The sequence below is a fragment of the Urocampus carinirostris genome, chromosome 5, assembly GCF_059441175.1.
Source record: "Urocampus carinirostris isolate Australia breed hairy pipefish chromosome 5, RoL_Ucar_1.0, whole genome shotgun sequence".
Lineage (NCBI taxonomy): Eukaryota > Metazoa > Chordata > Actinopteri > Syngnathiformes > Syngnathidae > Urocampus > Urocampus carinirostris.
In genome coordinates this window covers 37,135,909-37,150,373 of record NC_142353.1, presented here as the reverse complement: position 1 = coordinate 37,150,373, position 14,465 = coordinate 37,135,909, and the positions used below count along the sequence as shown (strand labels likewise).

At 40.8% G+C, this 14,465-nt stretch overlaps 1 protein-coding gene across 3 annotated transcripts in view; it reads right to left on the bottom strand.

Annotated features, from left to right (window-relative positions):
• Nucleotides 1-5,383: 5,383 nt before the first annotated feature.
• prdm6 (PR domain containing 6) overlaps nt 5,384-14,465 on the bottom strand; it is a 67,837-nt gene continuing 58,755 nt past the window's right edge. For all 3 annotated transcript variants that reach the window (XM_088336664.1, XM_088336665.1, XM_088336666.1), the window contains 2 exons: nt 14,217-14,393; nt 5,384-5,972 (listed from right to left, as the gene is read on the bottom strand). In XM_088336664.1, the coding sequence (XP_088192790.1) occupies nt 5,849-5,972; nt 14,217-14,393 (301 nt within the window). In that variant the 3' untranslated portion in view covers nt 5,384-5,848. The remainder of the gene's footprint in view (nt 5,973-14,216; nt 14,394-14,465) is intronic.

Below are 14,465 nucleotides of genomic sequence, written 5' to 3'. Positions count from 1 at the left end.
GTAACAGTAGTTGGCGCCATTGTTTTGGTTTATGACCAACCCCTTTTGATCATTAATGATAGCGTCCCCTAAAGTGTTAAATACATTTCTCCATCCAGTAGAGGCAACCCCTGAAGTTTTATGTTTACCCACAAAATATAACCTAACACAGTTATGGTGGCGCCGTCTCAAGCACAGAATACAAGGACGCTGAATTTCTTCTCGTGTAGATATTTTCCTCACATTTAAGCCTTACTTATAACTGAAATCAGGAAGTCAGTTTATATGCACGTGTTTGTGTGTTGCCGGTAGCAAATGGTAGGCAATGCATGAGGATGGGGGCGTGGCTTATACAGGAACAACAAATTTAATGGGAAATTATTGGAGCAAACATTAGCACAGAAATCATGGTAAAAGTGTGCTGAATTTTGCTCTTTCTGTTTGTGAAATTAGTTTTGCAATACACCATAACTGGGAAAAAAGGAACAGTACCCAGAAATGGAGACGGAGATATTCGAGTGGTTTGATGTCCAGACACAAAATGGATATGGAGTGTCTCGGTTAAATTTTAGTTTGCAAGCCAATAAATATGAAGGGTTCACTGCTTCCATCTTCTAGTTTTTTTTTGTGCCTTATGCGAGTTTATACGGTAATTAGTAACAACTTTTTGGTGTTTTTAATCTGGAGGTTGATAGAAATACCTTTTTAAACGAAGTAACTGTAACTCATTACCTTTTCTCAGTAACACTAGCAGGAATTTGTGTTGGCTGGTATAAAAATTGCTTGGAGTGCAGCCTCCATCTGGGAAAATCCAATCAAATAATTGATGTCTTTAAAATACGCAAGACGGTGATCGCCACGGCAACGTGACTGTTTTTGCTCAAAACAACGTCAACTCTTTTTGCGGACAAAACAAGTTGACAAAATGCACTCTCTTTATTTGGATCTGGTTTGCTGCACACCTCTCGCTTTTATTTTGAAAATCATGCACAAGTGGGCGAGTTTCTTTTTCTTTTAGACATATTTTTGGGGTTTGTTTTTTTCCGACGATCTTATTTCTGTCGTCGTCGCAACCACGCAACGTCCCAACTCAACTCATTTTGGATTTAAAGTCGAGAAGGGAGGAAAAATGACACTCGATAATAGTCACTGAAGACCTCCCGAAGCGCTTTACAATGTACTTCACACTTGGGGATAAGGAGTCAGCAAAGACTCGTAAATTTGTCTCTATCATCTTTGAGTGGTCAGAGGACGTTTCTCACACACAAATATGATTTTTGTAGATATTTTTCGAGGAATAATCCATCCATTATCTGTGCTGATTATCCTCATTAGGGTCGCGGGGGTGCCGGAGCCCATCCCAGGTATCTTCGGGCAGGGGACATCCTGAACTGGTTGCCAGCCAGTCATACAGGGACAGACAATTCGCTCGCTCATTCACACCTAGGGACAATTTGGACCGGCCAATTAACCTGACGTGCCTGTTTTTGGAACGTGGGAGGAAACCCACGCACGCATGAGGAGAACATGCAAACTCCACACAGGAGGTTTGATCCCAATGACCTCAGAACTGTACCGCACTGCACCGCCGTGCTGCCCAGGAATATAATCATTAAAATTCATTTTTAAGCAGATTTAAAAGGGAAGCAACTAAGGGCATTGCTTATGATAATATTAAAGGGACATTGTTTGTTATTTAGCAACTCCTAATGGTAAAAATGTTTTTATTGATAAATATATATGTATTTGATTAATAAGCAAAAATTCATAAAAAGTGCATTTATTTTTAAAATAGGTCAAAAATTTGTGTCTATCATACATAACAAGAGGTTTGCCTATAAGGAGTTGACACAATTATCTTGCTACTGCAGATACCTAAAAACCAAAAACCTTGTGAGAGAATGAGCAAAAAAAAAAAGGTGCGTTTGTTTCTTATTTTTCCTTGTGCTGTGTAGCACTCGTTTTCGGTTGCAGTACTCCTACAGGTTTTCCTACAAGGAGTCGATACAATTATCTTGCTACTACAGATACCTGAAAACCAAAAATCTTGTGAAAGGATGAGCAAAAAAAAAAGAAAAATGTTGCGGTTTGGTCACTATGAATCTCCGTAGTTTGTCTTCTTCCTTGTGCTGTGTAGCACTCGTTTTCGGTTGCATTACTCCAGCAACATCTAGCGGTCGAATATTACACAGCGTCCCTTTAAGCAGTATCTGGTTTTTGGATCCTCCAGAAATTTGTCTTTGACTTTGGACTTACTTGAATCATCATCATTCTTAACAAATCAAAGTGGAAAAATCGAACAAGATCATCACTTAAGAGTATTAGAAAAGAAGAATCCAACAATCTTTTAGTTACAGGGTTCGGACGGGTGCTTGAAATCCTTGAAAATGCTTGAGTGTTAATGTTTGAAAAGTACTTATGGTTGAAGTGCTCGTAAATACTTGGAATGGTTGACATGTTTCTTAACAAGTTTGCTTTTAAATGATTCCATTGCTGCTCTTTTGTATTTCTACTCTTCTTGTGATTAACAGCAGCTGGCATTAGTTTGTATTGTATTGTCTAATGAAGCGTCATCACCCCATCCAAAAGGACAGGTGCATGCCACACCTAGACAGGGCGCTATAAAATGTGTATTAGTGCAAGGATTAAGATATAAGATTTATATTATGAGCCATATAAAAATATAAGGTGGTAAATTAGAATGGGAAGAACTTCCTGCAACTGAAAATGTAAGATATATATCACTGTCATTTTTAACCAGATATTATTCTCAGAAACAAATATATTACCCGTTTATTCAAGATCGAAATATCATATAACTTGATAAATGCACACGCAAAATTAAATATTGCAGATGTAAATTCATTCACACGGGATTTCTTCTTTTAACGGTACTGGAGAAATTGTAGCATTGGCTTTGAGAGTCCTTAAAAGTGCTTGAATTCGGTCTTGGAAAAGGCGTACCAACCCTGTATATTTTTCAATCCACGAGTTCAGCTTTGAGACAGGAAGTGATGGGCTGATGTGCATACATTTATTTCAAAAAAACATAACCGTGTCAAAGAAACGATTAAAAGAAGTCGAAGATTCCTTTTTTGGACACAAAACACAAAAAAAAGTCCCATTGCATGATGGTAACAAAAGACGAGCATCACGCGTGAAGTTAAATAATGACTCAAAGTGCCGCCACAAGATAAATATTTTCCTTCTGTGTTCATGAAGTCCATGACATATTTGCTTCTCTGGTTCAATTTTGTCCTTTTGTCCACAAAATGTCCAAGACGATCTTTGGTTTGCTTGTGAGCTGTGAAATAGGGAACAATCAGCTGTCGTTGCCCTCCTTGCCACAGGGGGGCGCTTCTCTAAGTCTTTAAGGTGTTCCTCGACAGACCCTTTGTGGAATGTTAGGGGGCTTATTTTATAGAACGTAATGGAAGATCTACAGCAAAGTACTTTGGACAGTTCCCCTTCCCTTTTTAATCATTCATTTTCCGTGTTAATAAATTGTGTGTTCCCTATTTCAAACTGCCTGGTTCATGGATTCAGTGTACTTGTGGAAATATTATCGTGAATCTTTCGGTGAAATGAAGTAGAATTCCATTCGGAGGTATGATTTGCACAATTGAGAATTTCTGATGGAAATTGTTCAAGAATGTGGATGGGACACCAGTCACCTTTGGTAGATTTGAGAAATTTCCCAAGAATTCAGGAACTTAAAGCCCCAGTGTGTAATATTTGACCACTAGATGGCGCCACATTGTCGAATGCGAACGAAAACCAGCGTAGCAAGATGCCAGACAAAAATAGTGGCGACGTTAGGAAGGAATTCCACTATGTAAAAGAAATACAAATTTCGTTTTTTGTTTTACTGAAATGTTTTTGGTACCATTTTGAGGAAGTAAATAATACACACTGTCCCTTTAAGTTTATCTTTGGTATGATTTCTGTGAAATCATAGGTAAAACCTAAAAACAAAGGACGTCAGAAAAGTTCAATTTGAGAAGGACATCGACAAAGTCAAACCTTTGGAATAATGTGATTACTACTTTCTGGTAATTTGTATTTAGAGTACAGTAGACCCCCGGGATACGGCGACCCCGCCTTGCAACGATTTCACCGTGTGGAATACAGGGTTCATATAGGTGCTTGAAATCCTTGAAAATGGTTGAATTTTAATGTTGTTTTCAAGGATTGAAGAGTGCTTGAATTTTGGGTGAAGACAATGAGCTGGAATTATATAGCGCTTTCCAAGACCTCCCTAAACGCTTTACAATGTACTTTACACTTCAAGATGGGGAGTTTGCCTGTTTATTTGGGGGCATTAGGGGTTCAGTATCTTGCCCAAGGACACTTTAACATTTAACTAGGAGGATGTGGACATTGCACCTGCAACCTTTTGATCCCAAAACGAGCGCTCTGCCTCCGGAGCGACTGCTTGTAAATGCCTGAAATTGTTGCCATGTTTCTCCACAAGTCTGCATAAAAATGATCCCGACACTGCTCTCTGTTGGCTTCCCCTTGCCGTTCCATTTCTTTTTTTTTACCACAATGAACTGCAGCTGGCATTAGTATGTATGGCCCAAGGGGACAGGTGCTTGCTACACATATGAAATGTATATTATAGGATTACGAATCAATTATGGGCCATGCAAAAAAAAAACAATTATTTCTTGATAAATGCAGACGTAAAATTAAATATCCTACATGTAAATTGCTGATAATTTTGTGACAGTGCGTAATACATTATCGGATTGACCAGATTTCTTTTAATTGTACTAAAGAATTTGGAAAATTGGATTTGAAAGTCCTTAAAAAGTGCTTGAATTTGGTCATAATAAAAAGGTACATGAACCCTAGGAATAAGTTTTTTTGGGCCCAACTTTATTGCATAAAATTCTGGTCTATTGGTCTTCATTATGAAAACGCTAATATGTTATTGGCTGAACTACTTCCCACAATGTCTTTCTCTTTCCATTTAGTTCAGAATCTTGTGTGCTTTGTAAAGACTTTGCCAAAACGACTACAGTATTGTACTTTTTCGATATGGGTCCAAGGCTTAGTGTGATGCTAATGGAAGGTGCAACAACAAGATAACCATTGAAAAGGGAGCCCGAAATTATCAAGAAATATAAAAAAGGTGCACCCTCACCAAGTTGCAGGCCCTTAACCAATTGACGATAAAAAAGAGGCAAATAAAGTAAGGAAATCCTTGCAATTGGAAATTTCTAAATCACGAAATACCACCCCCCCCACCCTCTGCATCCACCTGCTACTCCATGTGACCACACTAAAATGAGACAAAATTTCCTTTACATGTATACTATGTTATTTAATCATATGCACATATATTACACATAAGTAGTACCTTATGCCGTTATTTTTTCACATGATTTTTTTTTTTATCTAGAGTCTTTAGGGTTTGAAGCTATTACAGGTTTCCATCCCATCACTGTATCCTGGAGGTCTACTGATTCAGACAAAACAAGCAGACATAACTTGGAACATTATAAGGAACCGACGTTTTGGTGAGGAACATTCTTTAAAGACATCTGCAGAACTAGCGTAGAGCTATTAGCTTGAGAACTGGGAAACTTTGGTCTGACTAGTAGAACCTGCTTAGAACTTTAGTTGCAGTGTGATAGAGCTTTGGTGAAACATCTGTAGAAATGTGGACAAAAGTTAACGAGTGCTTTGGAAGAACTTTGGTAGAACATCTGTAAAACTTTGGTAGAACATCTGTAGAACTTTGGTAGTCTGTCAGCTAGTCCCGAGAGCGGTCTCTGTCTTAACTGACGTGAGCTGCAGCGCTAGAAAAGCCTGAAATGAAGATGGAGGAGAAGGTTCTTTGCTGAGGAACCCCGGTCCAGTTCTAGTCCACCTCGATGGACTCTCCTCCCACGGAACCTTCGCTGTTGGGTTTACATTCGTTGGGTAACCTCTGGTGGCGGCTCAGCTGGGTGGCCTGAGTGAAACTGCGGTCGCAACGCTCGCATCTGCCGACAAAAAAGACAAAAGGAACAATGCGCGACCTTTAAGGCTTGGATGTTGTCATTTCAAGGTCAGGGACATGCTTGAGTTTTGAGTGAAGTGCTTGAAATTGTTGCCCTGGCCATGTTTCTTGGCAGTCTGATTCTGAAGACCACGCAATAAATGTAAACACATTTTAAAAAGTGCCTAAAAATAATGTCAACACGCCTGTTCTGGCGGTTCATAATTATGCCGTTGTCACCGCCCCCTACTGGTCGCAACCATGAGGACATCTCTATTTAGAAAACCGGCTCTTTTGGCTCAGCTCCCAGGCAGCTCCTCACATTTGTATTTTTTATTGATATATTATCCATTATAATATATTATGCACTAATTTATGTAGTAAATGTTAATGTCATATAGATTGCTAGAATCATGAAATATAAATGAAAAGTTTCACAAATCTACCACAAAAAAAATTGAAACACAAAACAATTTTAGCATTTTACACAATAAACCCAAGTGTGTGTATCAGCTGAAGTACGCATCTTGGGATTTACTCATATATCAAGTGCGCACCTTGAGGATTTTAGCCAAGTGCAGCAAAATGAAACAGAATAAAAACACAGAAAAAAAGTATAATTTGCAGATAAGAAACTGTAAATAGTGAAATATTTGGCCAAAAAGCAGAAAGTTTGAAAAGCTTATAAGCGATCGTCGAGAAGCGGATGTCTGACATGAGGGGGGTGGAAGGAGGAAACGACGCATCTTGTAACCCAACATGAGGATGAAAATTTCTTTGGATGTAGTGATTTTGAGTTCAACTGATAGGTTGCTAAGCATGCTCGTTTAGATAGTTATCGGTGTAGAGCAAATAAGCCCAGCACAAAAATGACTTTCACCTGCTTTGTTACAACTCACTTTGGAAAGAATGGAACAACAGCGTCCCTTTCTGGACAGTTTCTGAACGTACCAATTTACCATGTACCATCATGAAATCTGATAACATGAAGTTTTGAATGTAATTAAAACATCCAAGGTAATGTATTGATAGAATAATGTTCTCATTGTACATAATTATGTCAATTCAAGGTACATTGTGAAGTACAGAACATTATGCAAATGTCTCACTTTAGCTTTCTAACACGTTTAGCAACTTCAAACACCGTCATCTGATCCTAGTGCTCTTAGATTTTGGAGACCAGGCCCAGGCATGATCTGGTCGAGCGTTACTGGTCTATATAAAAGAATTTGGCTGAATGATAGTAGTCTGTTTTTCTCCTACCTGACTGACTCGGCACCAAGCAGCCGCACGGCATGGCCGAGTTCAGCACGTGGGCCATATGTTGCAACCATTCGGAGCACGGGACCAAATCTCTCCGCAACAAGTAAGAGGACAATTTCAGATTTAACTCCGTGCCTGGAAATTAGAGTTTTTTTTTTCCTGGACAAAGGAATTTCCCCAAATCGACGAGCATTATAGCGGACACTTTCTTTTTGTGCTAGTAACTTTCAGCGGTTGAAAACTCCCATACTCTCCAGCGCTTCCCCTCCCCTTATTTTCCTCATCATTAATTCTCTGTGTTAATAAATTGTGTGTCCTATTTCAAACTGCCTGGTTCATTGATCCAATGCTCTTGGGATTAGTCATTCATATCAGAACTCAAAGTAATAACGTAATTTGATTATGTTTTCTATCAGTGTAGGAAATTCTACCATCCTTCAGAGAAAAAAATACATGCACAAGCAACATCTAGAAGCAAATTCGTTTTCGATCGCAGTCAAGAATAATGCGTTTCAAACCTAACATTTTTCAAAATTAAAGCTAGAAAAATCCCTGCATCTGAATAATAGAAGTTCGCTGAAGTGTGTTACTCAAGTCAAAGTACTGTTACATGACTCAAGTGTCAATAAAAAGCAGTAAACTTAATAATTACTCGAGGAAAAGTAAACGCATGCTGTGCGGATCGCCCACACACAAAAAAAGCCTAAATTTCCCTGTAGCAGGACTCAAAATACACACACACACACGCAGGGTTGGGTAAGGTTACTTTAACTTGATTACTTTCAATTACTTTTGGATGACTCCAATACCAAATATGCTAATAAAAGACAAAAGAAACTACATATGAATCAAATGATGACTCACAACACGTGGTAAGCTTTCTCTCCTGGCTTTGATCTCCGGCAAAACTAACATAAAATGCGACAGAAACAAAATGAAAATAAATCCAAACAGCTTGCCAACATCATTTTTGCCGTTCCATGTATTCTGTTACTCCCCAAGCCTGCACAAAATGTAGTCATTTTATTCATATTTTGTTTCTTTTGTCTTTTATTAGCATATTTGGGATTGGAGTACAGTAATCCCTTGGTTATCGCGGTTAATGGGGACCAAAACCACCCGCAATAGTGAAAATCCGCAAAGTAGCGGCACACCTTCAACATTTTTTTTTTTTTTAGTTATTATTTTTTTAGACCCGGTTAATGCGGCCCAAAAGCACCTGCGAAAAGTGAAAATCTGCGAAGTAGCGACGACCCTTCAAAAAAAAAAAAAATCTCATCTCATCTTATTATCTGCACCGCTTATCCTTATTAAGGTCGCGGGGGTGCTGGAGCCCATCCCAGCCATCTCCGGGCAGTGGGCAAGGGACACCCTGAACTGGTTGCCAGCCAATCGCAGCTGCAAATCACGTTAGTTCTCGCAGCTAGCTGCGTTCTTCATTGACGCCTAGTGATCCACCGCTAAGAGTCGTACAGCTGGGTGATTTTACGCCCGCCCGGGACGATCGGAGACAAATTCACGACAGGGTTTTTACTTGCGCCGCACCGCGGGTGCCGTTCGGTCGCTTCCGCGAGCGAGCCCCTAACCCGCGGCGCGGGTACTTTGGGGCGCGATACGCAGGACACCGACACAGTTACGGGGGTCCCGCGCATGTCCGGTGCCTTTCACCCGCCGCGCGCAGACGGCCGCCTGTCGTCGCGCCGCGCTACTGGGGTCGTCGGACGAGTGGGCTCCCCCCAGTTACGGGGGGTAGCCTGATCACGCCCGCCGCCTTTTCTCGTGTCGCGCCGCGTCTGCCGAACTCGCTCCGTCATGCGGCCCGGGAGTGAACCACGCCGCGCCCGCCCCCCTGTCCCGTCCCATCCAGCCGGCCACCTTATCCCATGTCCGCTGATGTTCCGCTGAAAAAACCCGCAAAAAGTGAAAATCTGCAAAGCAGCGACGTTCCTTCAAAAAAAAAAATAATTTTTTTTTTTTTTTTTTTTTTTTTTTTTAAACCATTACAGACTGCGAAGCTCTGAAGCCGTGAACGTCGAACCGCGAAGTAGCGAGGTCCCACTGTAATCCAAAAGTCATTGAAAGTAATCCAGTGAAAGTAACCCTACCCTAACACTGCACACACGCGAGGAGTGGTGTTGTCAGGCGTAATAGACGTCGACAGAACAAAGCGCGCGTGCGAGGTCAACGGGGCACTCGGTTGCAATTGCCGCTCTCATCTTCTTTTTGCGCACACTAAACGTGCACTCGCGCGTGTGCGCGCTTCCTCGTGCACGCACGCGTGTCAATAATCCATCAAGGGAATTCCCCTCGCACGCGCTCGCAAGATGTCACAGCCAATTGAGGAAGCCTTCAAAGTCGCTCGCGAGAGCGGCTGAGACAAAAAGGGAAAACTATTATGGGATGGTTTTCATCGGAAGACTTCACAAAAATAGATCATCGACGAGGTTGTTTGATGACCAGGAAGGATATTGAATGACGTCATCACCTCTTCTTCTTTTGAAGCCATTTTTTTGTGTTTGGTTGATGATTCAAATGTATATGTTGTCATCAGGGTTGGGTAGGGTTACTTTAACTGGATTACTTTCAATGACTTTTGGATGACTCCAATACCAAATATGCTAATAAAAGACAAAAGAAACTAAATATGAATAAAATGACTCCATTTTGTGCAGGCTTGGGGAGTAACGGAATACACGGAACAGCAAAAATGATGTTGGAAAGCTGTTTACTCTCATTTTGTTTCTGTCGCATTTTATGTTCGTTTTGCCAAAGAGATCAAAGCCAGGAGAGAAAGCTGACCACGTGTTGTGAGTCATCATTTATTCATGTTTAGTTTCTTTTGTCTTTTATTGGCATATTTGCTATTGGAGTCATCCAAAAGTCATTGAAAGTAATCCAGTTAAAGTGACCCTACCCAACCCTGGTTGTCATTTATCTGTGATTGGACTTTTTGATGTTTTATTTTATAGTAATCGTGGGAAGTATTTGACCTGCTATGTATACAAAAAAAATCTATATTATTTTTTTCATGACTACTTATTGTTTTCAATTGATGTATTTGTCACAGTTGCCATGGCCCCCAATTGGCCCCGCCCGTGTGGCGCCAACTGCGGCTTGTTGGCAGATTGGCTTTCCTTCCATTTAAGCTCAGTGCTCTCACTCTCCCTTGCTCAATCCGTCAACGCACCTCTGTTCCGCAAGATGTGGGTTTTGACTCTGTCCTGTTTCCTGTTGGTATTTCCTGTCCGGTATGGTTCCCGTTTATTTTGTCCTGTTTAATATCGGTTTCCAGTTTCGTTCCCATCTAGTTTGTCCTGTTTAATTTCAATATCAATCCTGTCTCTCCCGTCCTGTCCGGTATCGACCCTATCTGTGCGACATCTGCTCGGGCAATTGGTATCGATCTCGTCGGTCTCTGGCTTCCTGTCATTCCAGGCCAGACTGCTGCCTAACGTGAATGACTCCCCATTTCCCGTAAAATTAAAGGCTTGTGTGAGAAACGTCGCGCGTTTGGGTCCTGATCACGACAGTATTCATCTAGGCATATTTTTCATGGTGATACATTTAATAATCACGCGATGTCATGACCTAGTTTGATGATTGAACTTGTTTAATCAGCTTGAACAAGTGATTGAATGTTATTTTTTACTTTTCATTTATTTCTACAAATAAGTATAAAATGATCTTTAGACGAAACCCTTTTTGACACTTATTTGCCGTCTTTGTATGGATTCCCGATCTTATTCACCTTTTACCTTAGGCCACAGGTGTCAAACAGGCGGCCCGCGGGCCAGATCCGGCCCGCTAAGGGATTGAATCCGGCCCGCGAGACATCACTCAGAGAAGCCCAAGAGAAAAACAAGCTGCAGGTTAAAAAATGTCAACTTGATGTTGCCAAAGAAAGGTGCCTCGAACAAAGACACTGTACTTGTATTTCTTTCTCTCTCTCTCTCTATTTTCAACCCTTTTTCTCCCACTCTGTCTCTTTCACTCTCTGTGTCTCTATTTTTGTCTTCCTTTGTTGCTCTTTGTCTCTTTCTTTATCTGTGTCTTTTTCACTTCTTTTGCTCTAACTTCCTTTTTTCCTCCTCTCTCTTTTCCCTTCCTCTCTTCCTACCCTTCACGCTTTCTTTTCTCTTTTCTCTCCTTCTGTCTTTCTGTTTCTCTTTGGATTTCTTTCTTCCTCTCCATTTCTTTTCCCCTCTCTTACGACTTCTCTTTTTATCTCTTTTGTTTCTCACACTCTCTCCCTCTCTCTTCGCCCGCCCTCTCTCCTTTTCCCTCCCTCTTTCTCTTATTTCTTTATCTCTTTTTCTTTCTCTTTAATCTACTAGTCCGGCCCCCGACAGAATGTTTGTTCTATCGTGTGGCCCCTGAGTTAAAATGAGTTTGACACCCCTGCCTTAGGCATAAGGCACCAATTCAGGGTTTTAGGTGCGCCCTCTGTGTTTAAAGCTCCTTCCTGCTTCTTCTGTACGTCCATCTTTGTTCGAAGGAAGACGGCGTTGGGGAGGGTCGCCATCAAAGATGACAGGGTGGGCGTGTCTCCGGTTGATTGACAGGCCAGCGCTCGTTAAGGCCGCGTCCCCTAGCGCGACCTCCGGGCCGTCTTCGCTAATTGCGCCGGAACGGCATCCGTTAGCGGCATCCATTAGCGACGCGCTAACTTCAATTTGGAGTGACGAGCGTGCCGAGGCTGCTAACGAGCTGTCCGGGACTAAAGAGCAGACTTCCGCCTTGGGTTTAGAATTAAGGTTTTCAATTTGAAACTTAAACCCAAAATCATAGTGTGAAACTCTTGATTTGACTTTTGGAATAAGTGGTAAGGTTTCATGTCAAGGTTGGGGTTTTGAATTTGAAGTCATTTTTAGGGTAGTGCTTTTTAGCTTTAAGATTGATGGGCGGTTAAACCTTCGAATCAAAAGTGGTAAGGTTTTAAAATCCTCTCATATGAAAAACAAAATTCCTTCCCCAAATTTAAAACCCTCATGAAATCCTATTTTAAGAGTAAAACCTCTGTATTAAGCCTAAACATTATTCAAAACTGGTTTGAACCATCCACATTTTGAACCCAAACTGAAGATCCAAATCCTAGTTAGAAGCTTTAGAAAGTTCAGACCTCCATCCCGGTTTTAAAACCCTAATCTGAAACACTACAAGTTTTAAACCTCAAACTTAGTCCAAACTGTATTCAAAACTCGATATTTTGAAACACAAACCGAAGAAGTTAAAACCTCAACTTTGAAACCCTCTCCCCAGTTGAAACCCTAACTTTGAACCCCAAATCCTCATTAAACACCATTGTTTGAACCCCGTCCACTGTTTTAAATCAAAATTTGAGCAGTTATCCCCAGTTGAAACCCCTTCCTTTGAGACCTAATCTAATATAAAAGTCTGAAACCAAGCCTTAGATTAGAACTATTTTGTTGGGGTTAGGTTTAAACTGAAGATCAAAATGTTTTTTTTTTAAACTGGGTATAGGGTTATAAAATGTTTTTTTTAAAACTAGAACTAGTGTTTCTGACTGGGTCTAGGGTTATAAACCACAATTAGTTTTTCAAATTTGGGTATTAAACCAGATCAAACTAGGTATAGGGTTTTTAACTGGGGAGTGAAGTTTTAGTTTAGTTTTAGGGTTTTCTGGCACAACTTGTGTTTCAGATTAGGTTTTTAAACTGTGAACAGAATAATTCAAACTACAGTTTTCAACTACTGTTTCAAACCAGGTAAAGGGTTTAAAAATGAGGGTTTCAAACTAAGTAGGATTTCAGTCCAGGTCTTGGGTTTTACAACATGATTTGGGTTTTCAACTATAGATAGGAGTTCAAATAACATTTTTAAACTAGGGTAATAAACTGATCATAGTGTTGTCAAATTGAGGTTTAGTCTAGTTCTATGGGTTTACAACAAAATTTGGGTTTCAAATTAGGGTTTTAAACTGTATAGGGTTTTTAAATGAGGGTGTTAGACTAGGAGTAGGGTTTCAATTCAGATCTCGGGTTTTAAACCAAGTTTTAAGTGTGGGTAGAAGTTCAAACTGGTTTTAAACTAGGGTATTAAACTGCGTTTTCAAATGGGGTTTTAAACCAAAATTTGGGTTTCAGGTTTCGAATAAGGGTTTGAAACTACAAATTGGGTTTCAAATTACTGTTTTAAACCATAATGTGGATTTTCAATTTAGGTTTTAAACTGTAGACAGGGGTCTAAACTTGGGTTCTATAGGATGTACAGACGCTCCCCTACTTAGGACCATTGGACTTACGAAAAACGGTAAACACGAAAAAAATTTTCAGGATGTCGAAAAATATCCGCACATTTCTGTAAGTTAGATTTTGTATTGTGTGCACCTTTTTCCGAGTAGAGGACAGTACTGTAGTGCTTCTTTCCGCCACTACCGGCATGTGGCGCTGTGAGAGCTCAACCAGCATCCACTCCGAAGAAGAAATCCGGCTTCTACTTCCTGGTTTGTGTGCAATCATAACAATGTGTACTGTATCGCTTTTTATTGTTTAATAGCTCATGCATCAATTCAATATAGTTGTTGTGAAGTGTAAGGAAGAGGCGAGCTGTTTCATTTGAAATGAAAGCGGAATAAGAAAGATTGATGCGGTTGAGAAAATCGTCCGAACGCTTTTTTTCGGCCACTTTTAACCACGGAGCAGGACCTCTTGAAGCGCATCTTCCAAAAGTAAGTTAAACTCAACTTTATATTTACAGAGCATATTATTTTATGAAATGTTTATTTTTTAGTACAAAACAATACAGGTTACTTATATTAACATACAAAATATAGCACTGAAGCAACTTACGAACAAATTCAACTTACGAATGATCGTCCGTTTATAAGTAGAGGAGTGTCTGTTGTTTCAAACCAGGGTTGTAAAACGGGCATAGGTTTTCCGGGTTTCAAATTTGTCACGTTTGCAGATGAGGGTTTTAAACCAGGTTCGGTGAGAGCGCGAGTGTACAGGTGCCGGCGACTTACTTGAAAGGCTTCTCGCCGGTGTGCGTGCGTATGTGGTTGTTGAGCGTGGTGGCGCCGGCGAAGGCTCGGCCGCAGTAGCCGCACTTGAAGGGTCGGTCGCTGGAGTGCGTCACCACGTGGTTGCGTAACTCCGAGGGTTGCGAGAAGGACAGCGAGCAGTGGCCGCACTGGTACGGCCTTTGGGGGACACCATACAAGCAGTCATTACTCGGAAAATGGCTACAACCACGGCACAACAATCAGACTCCA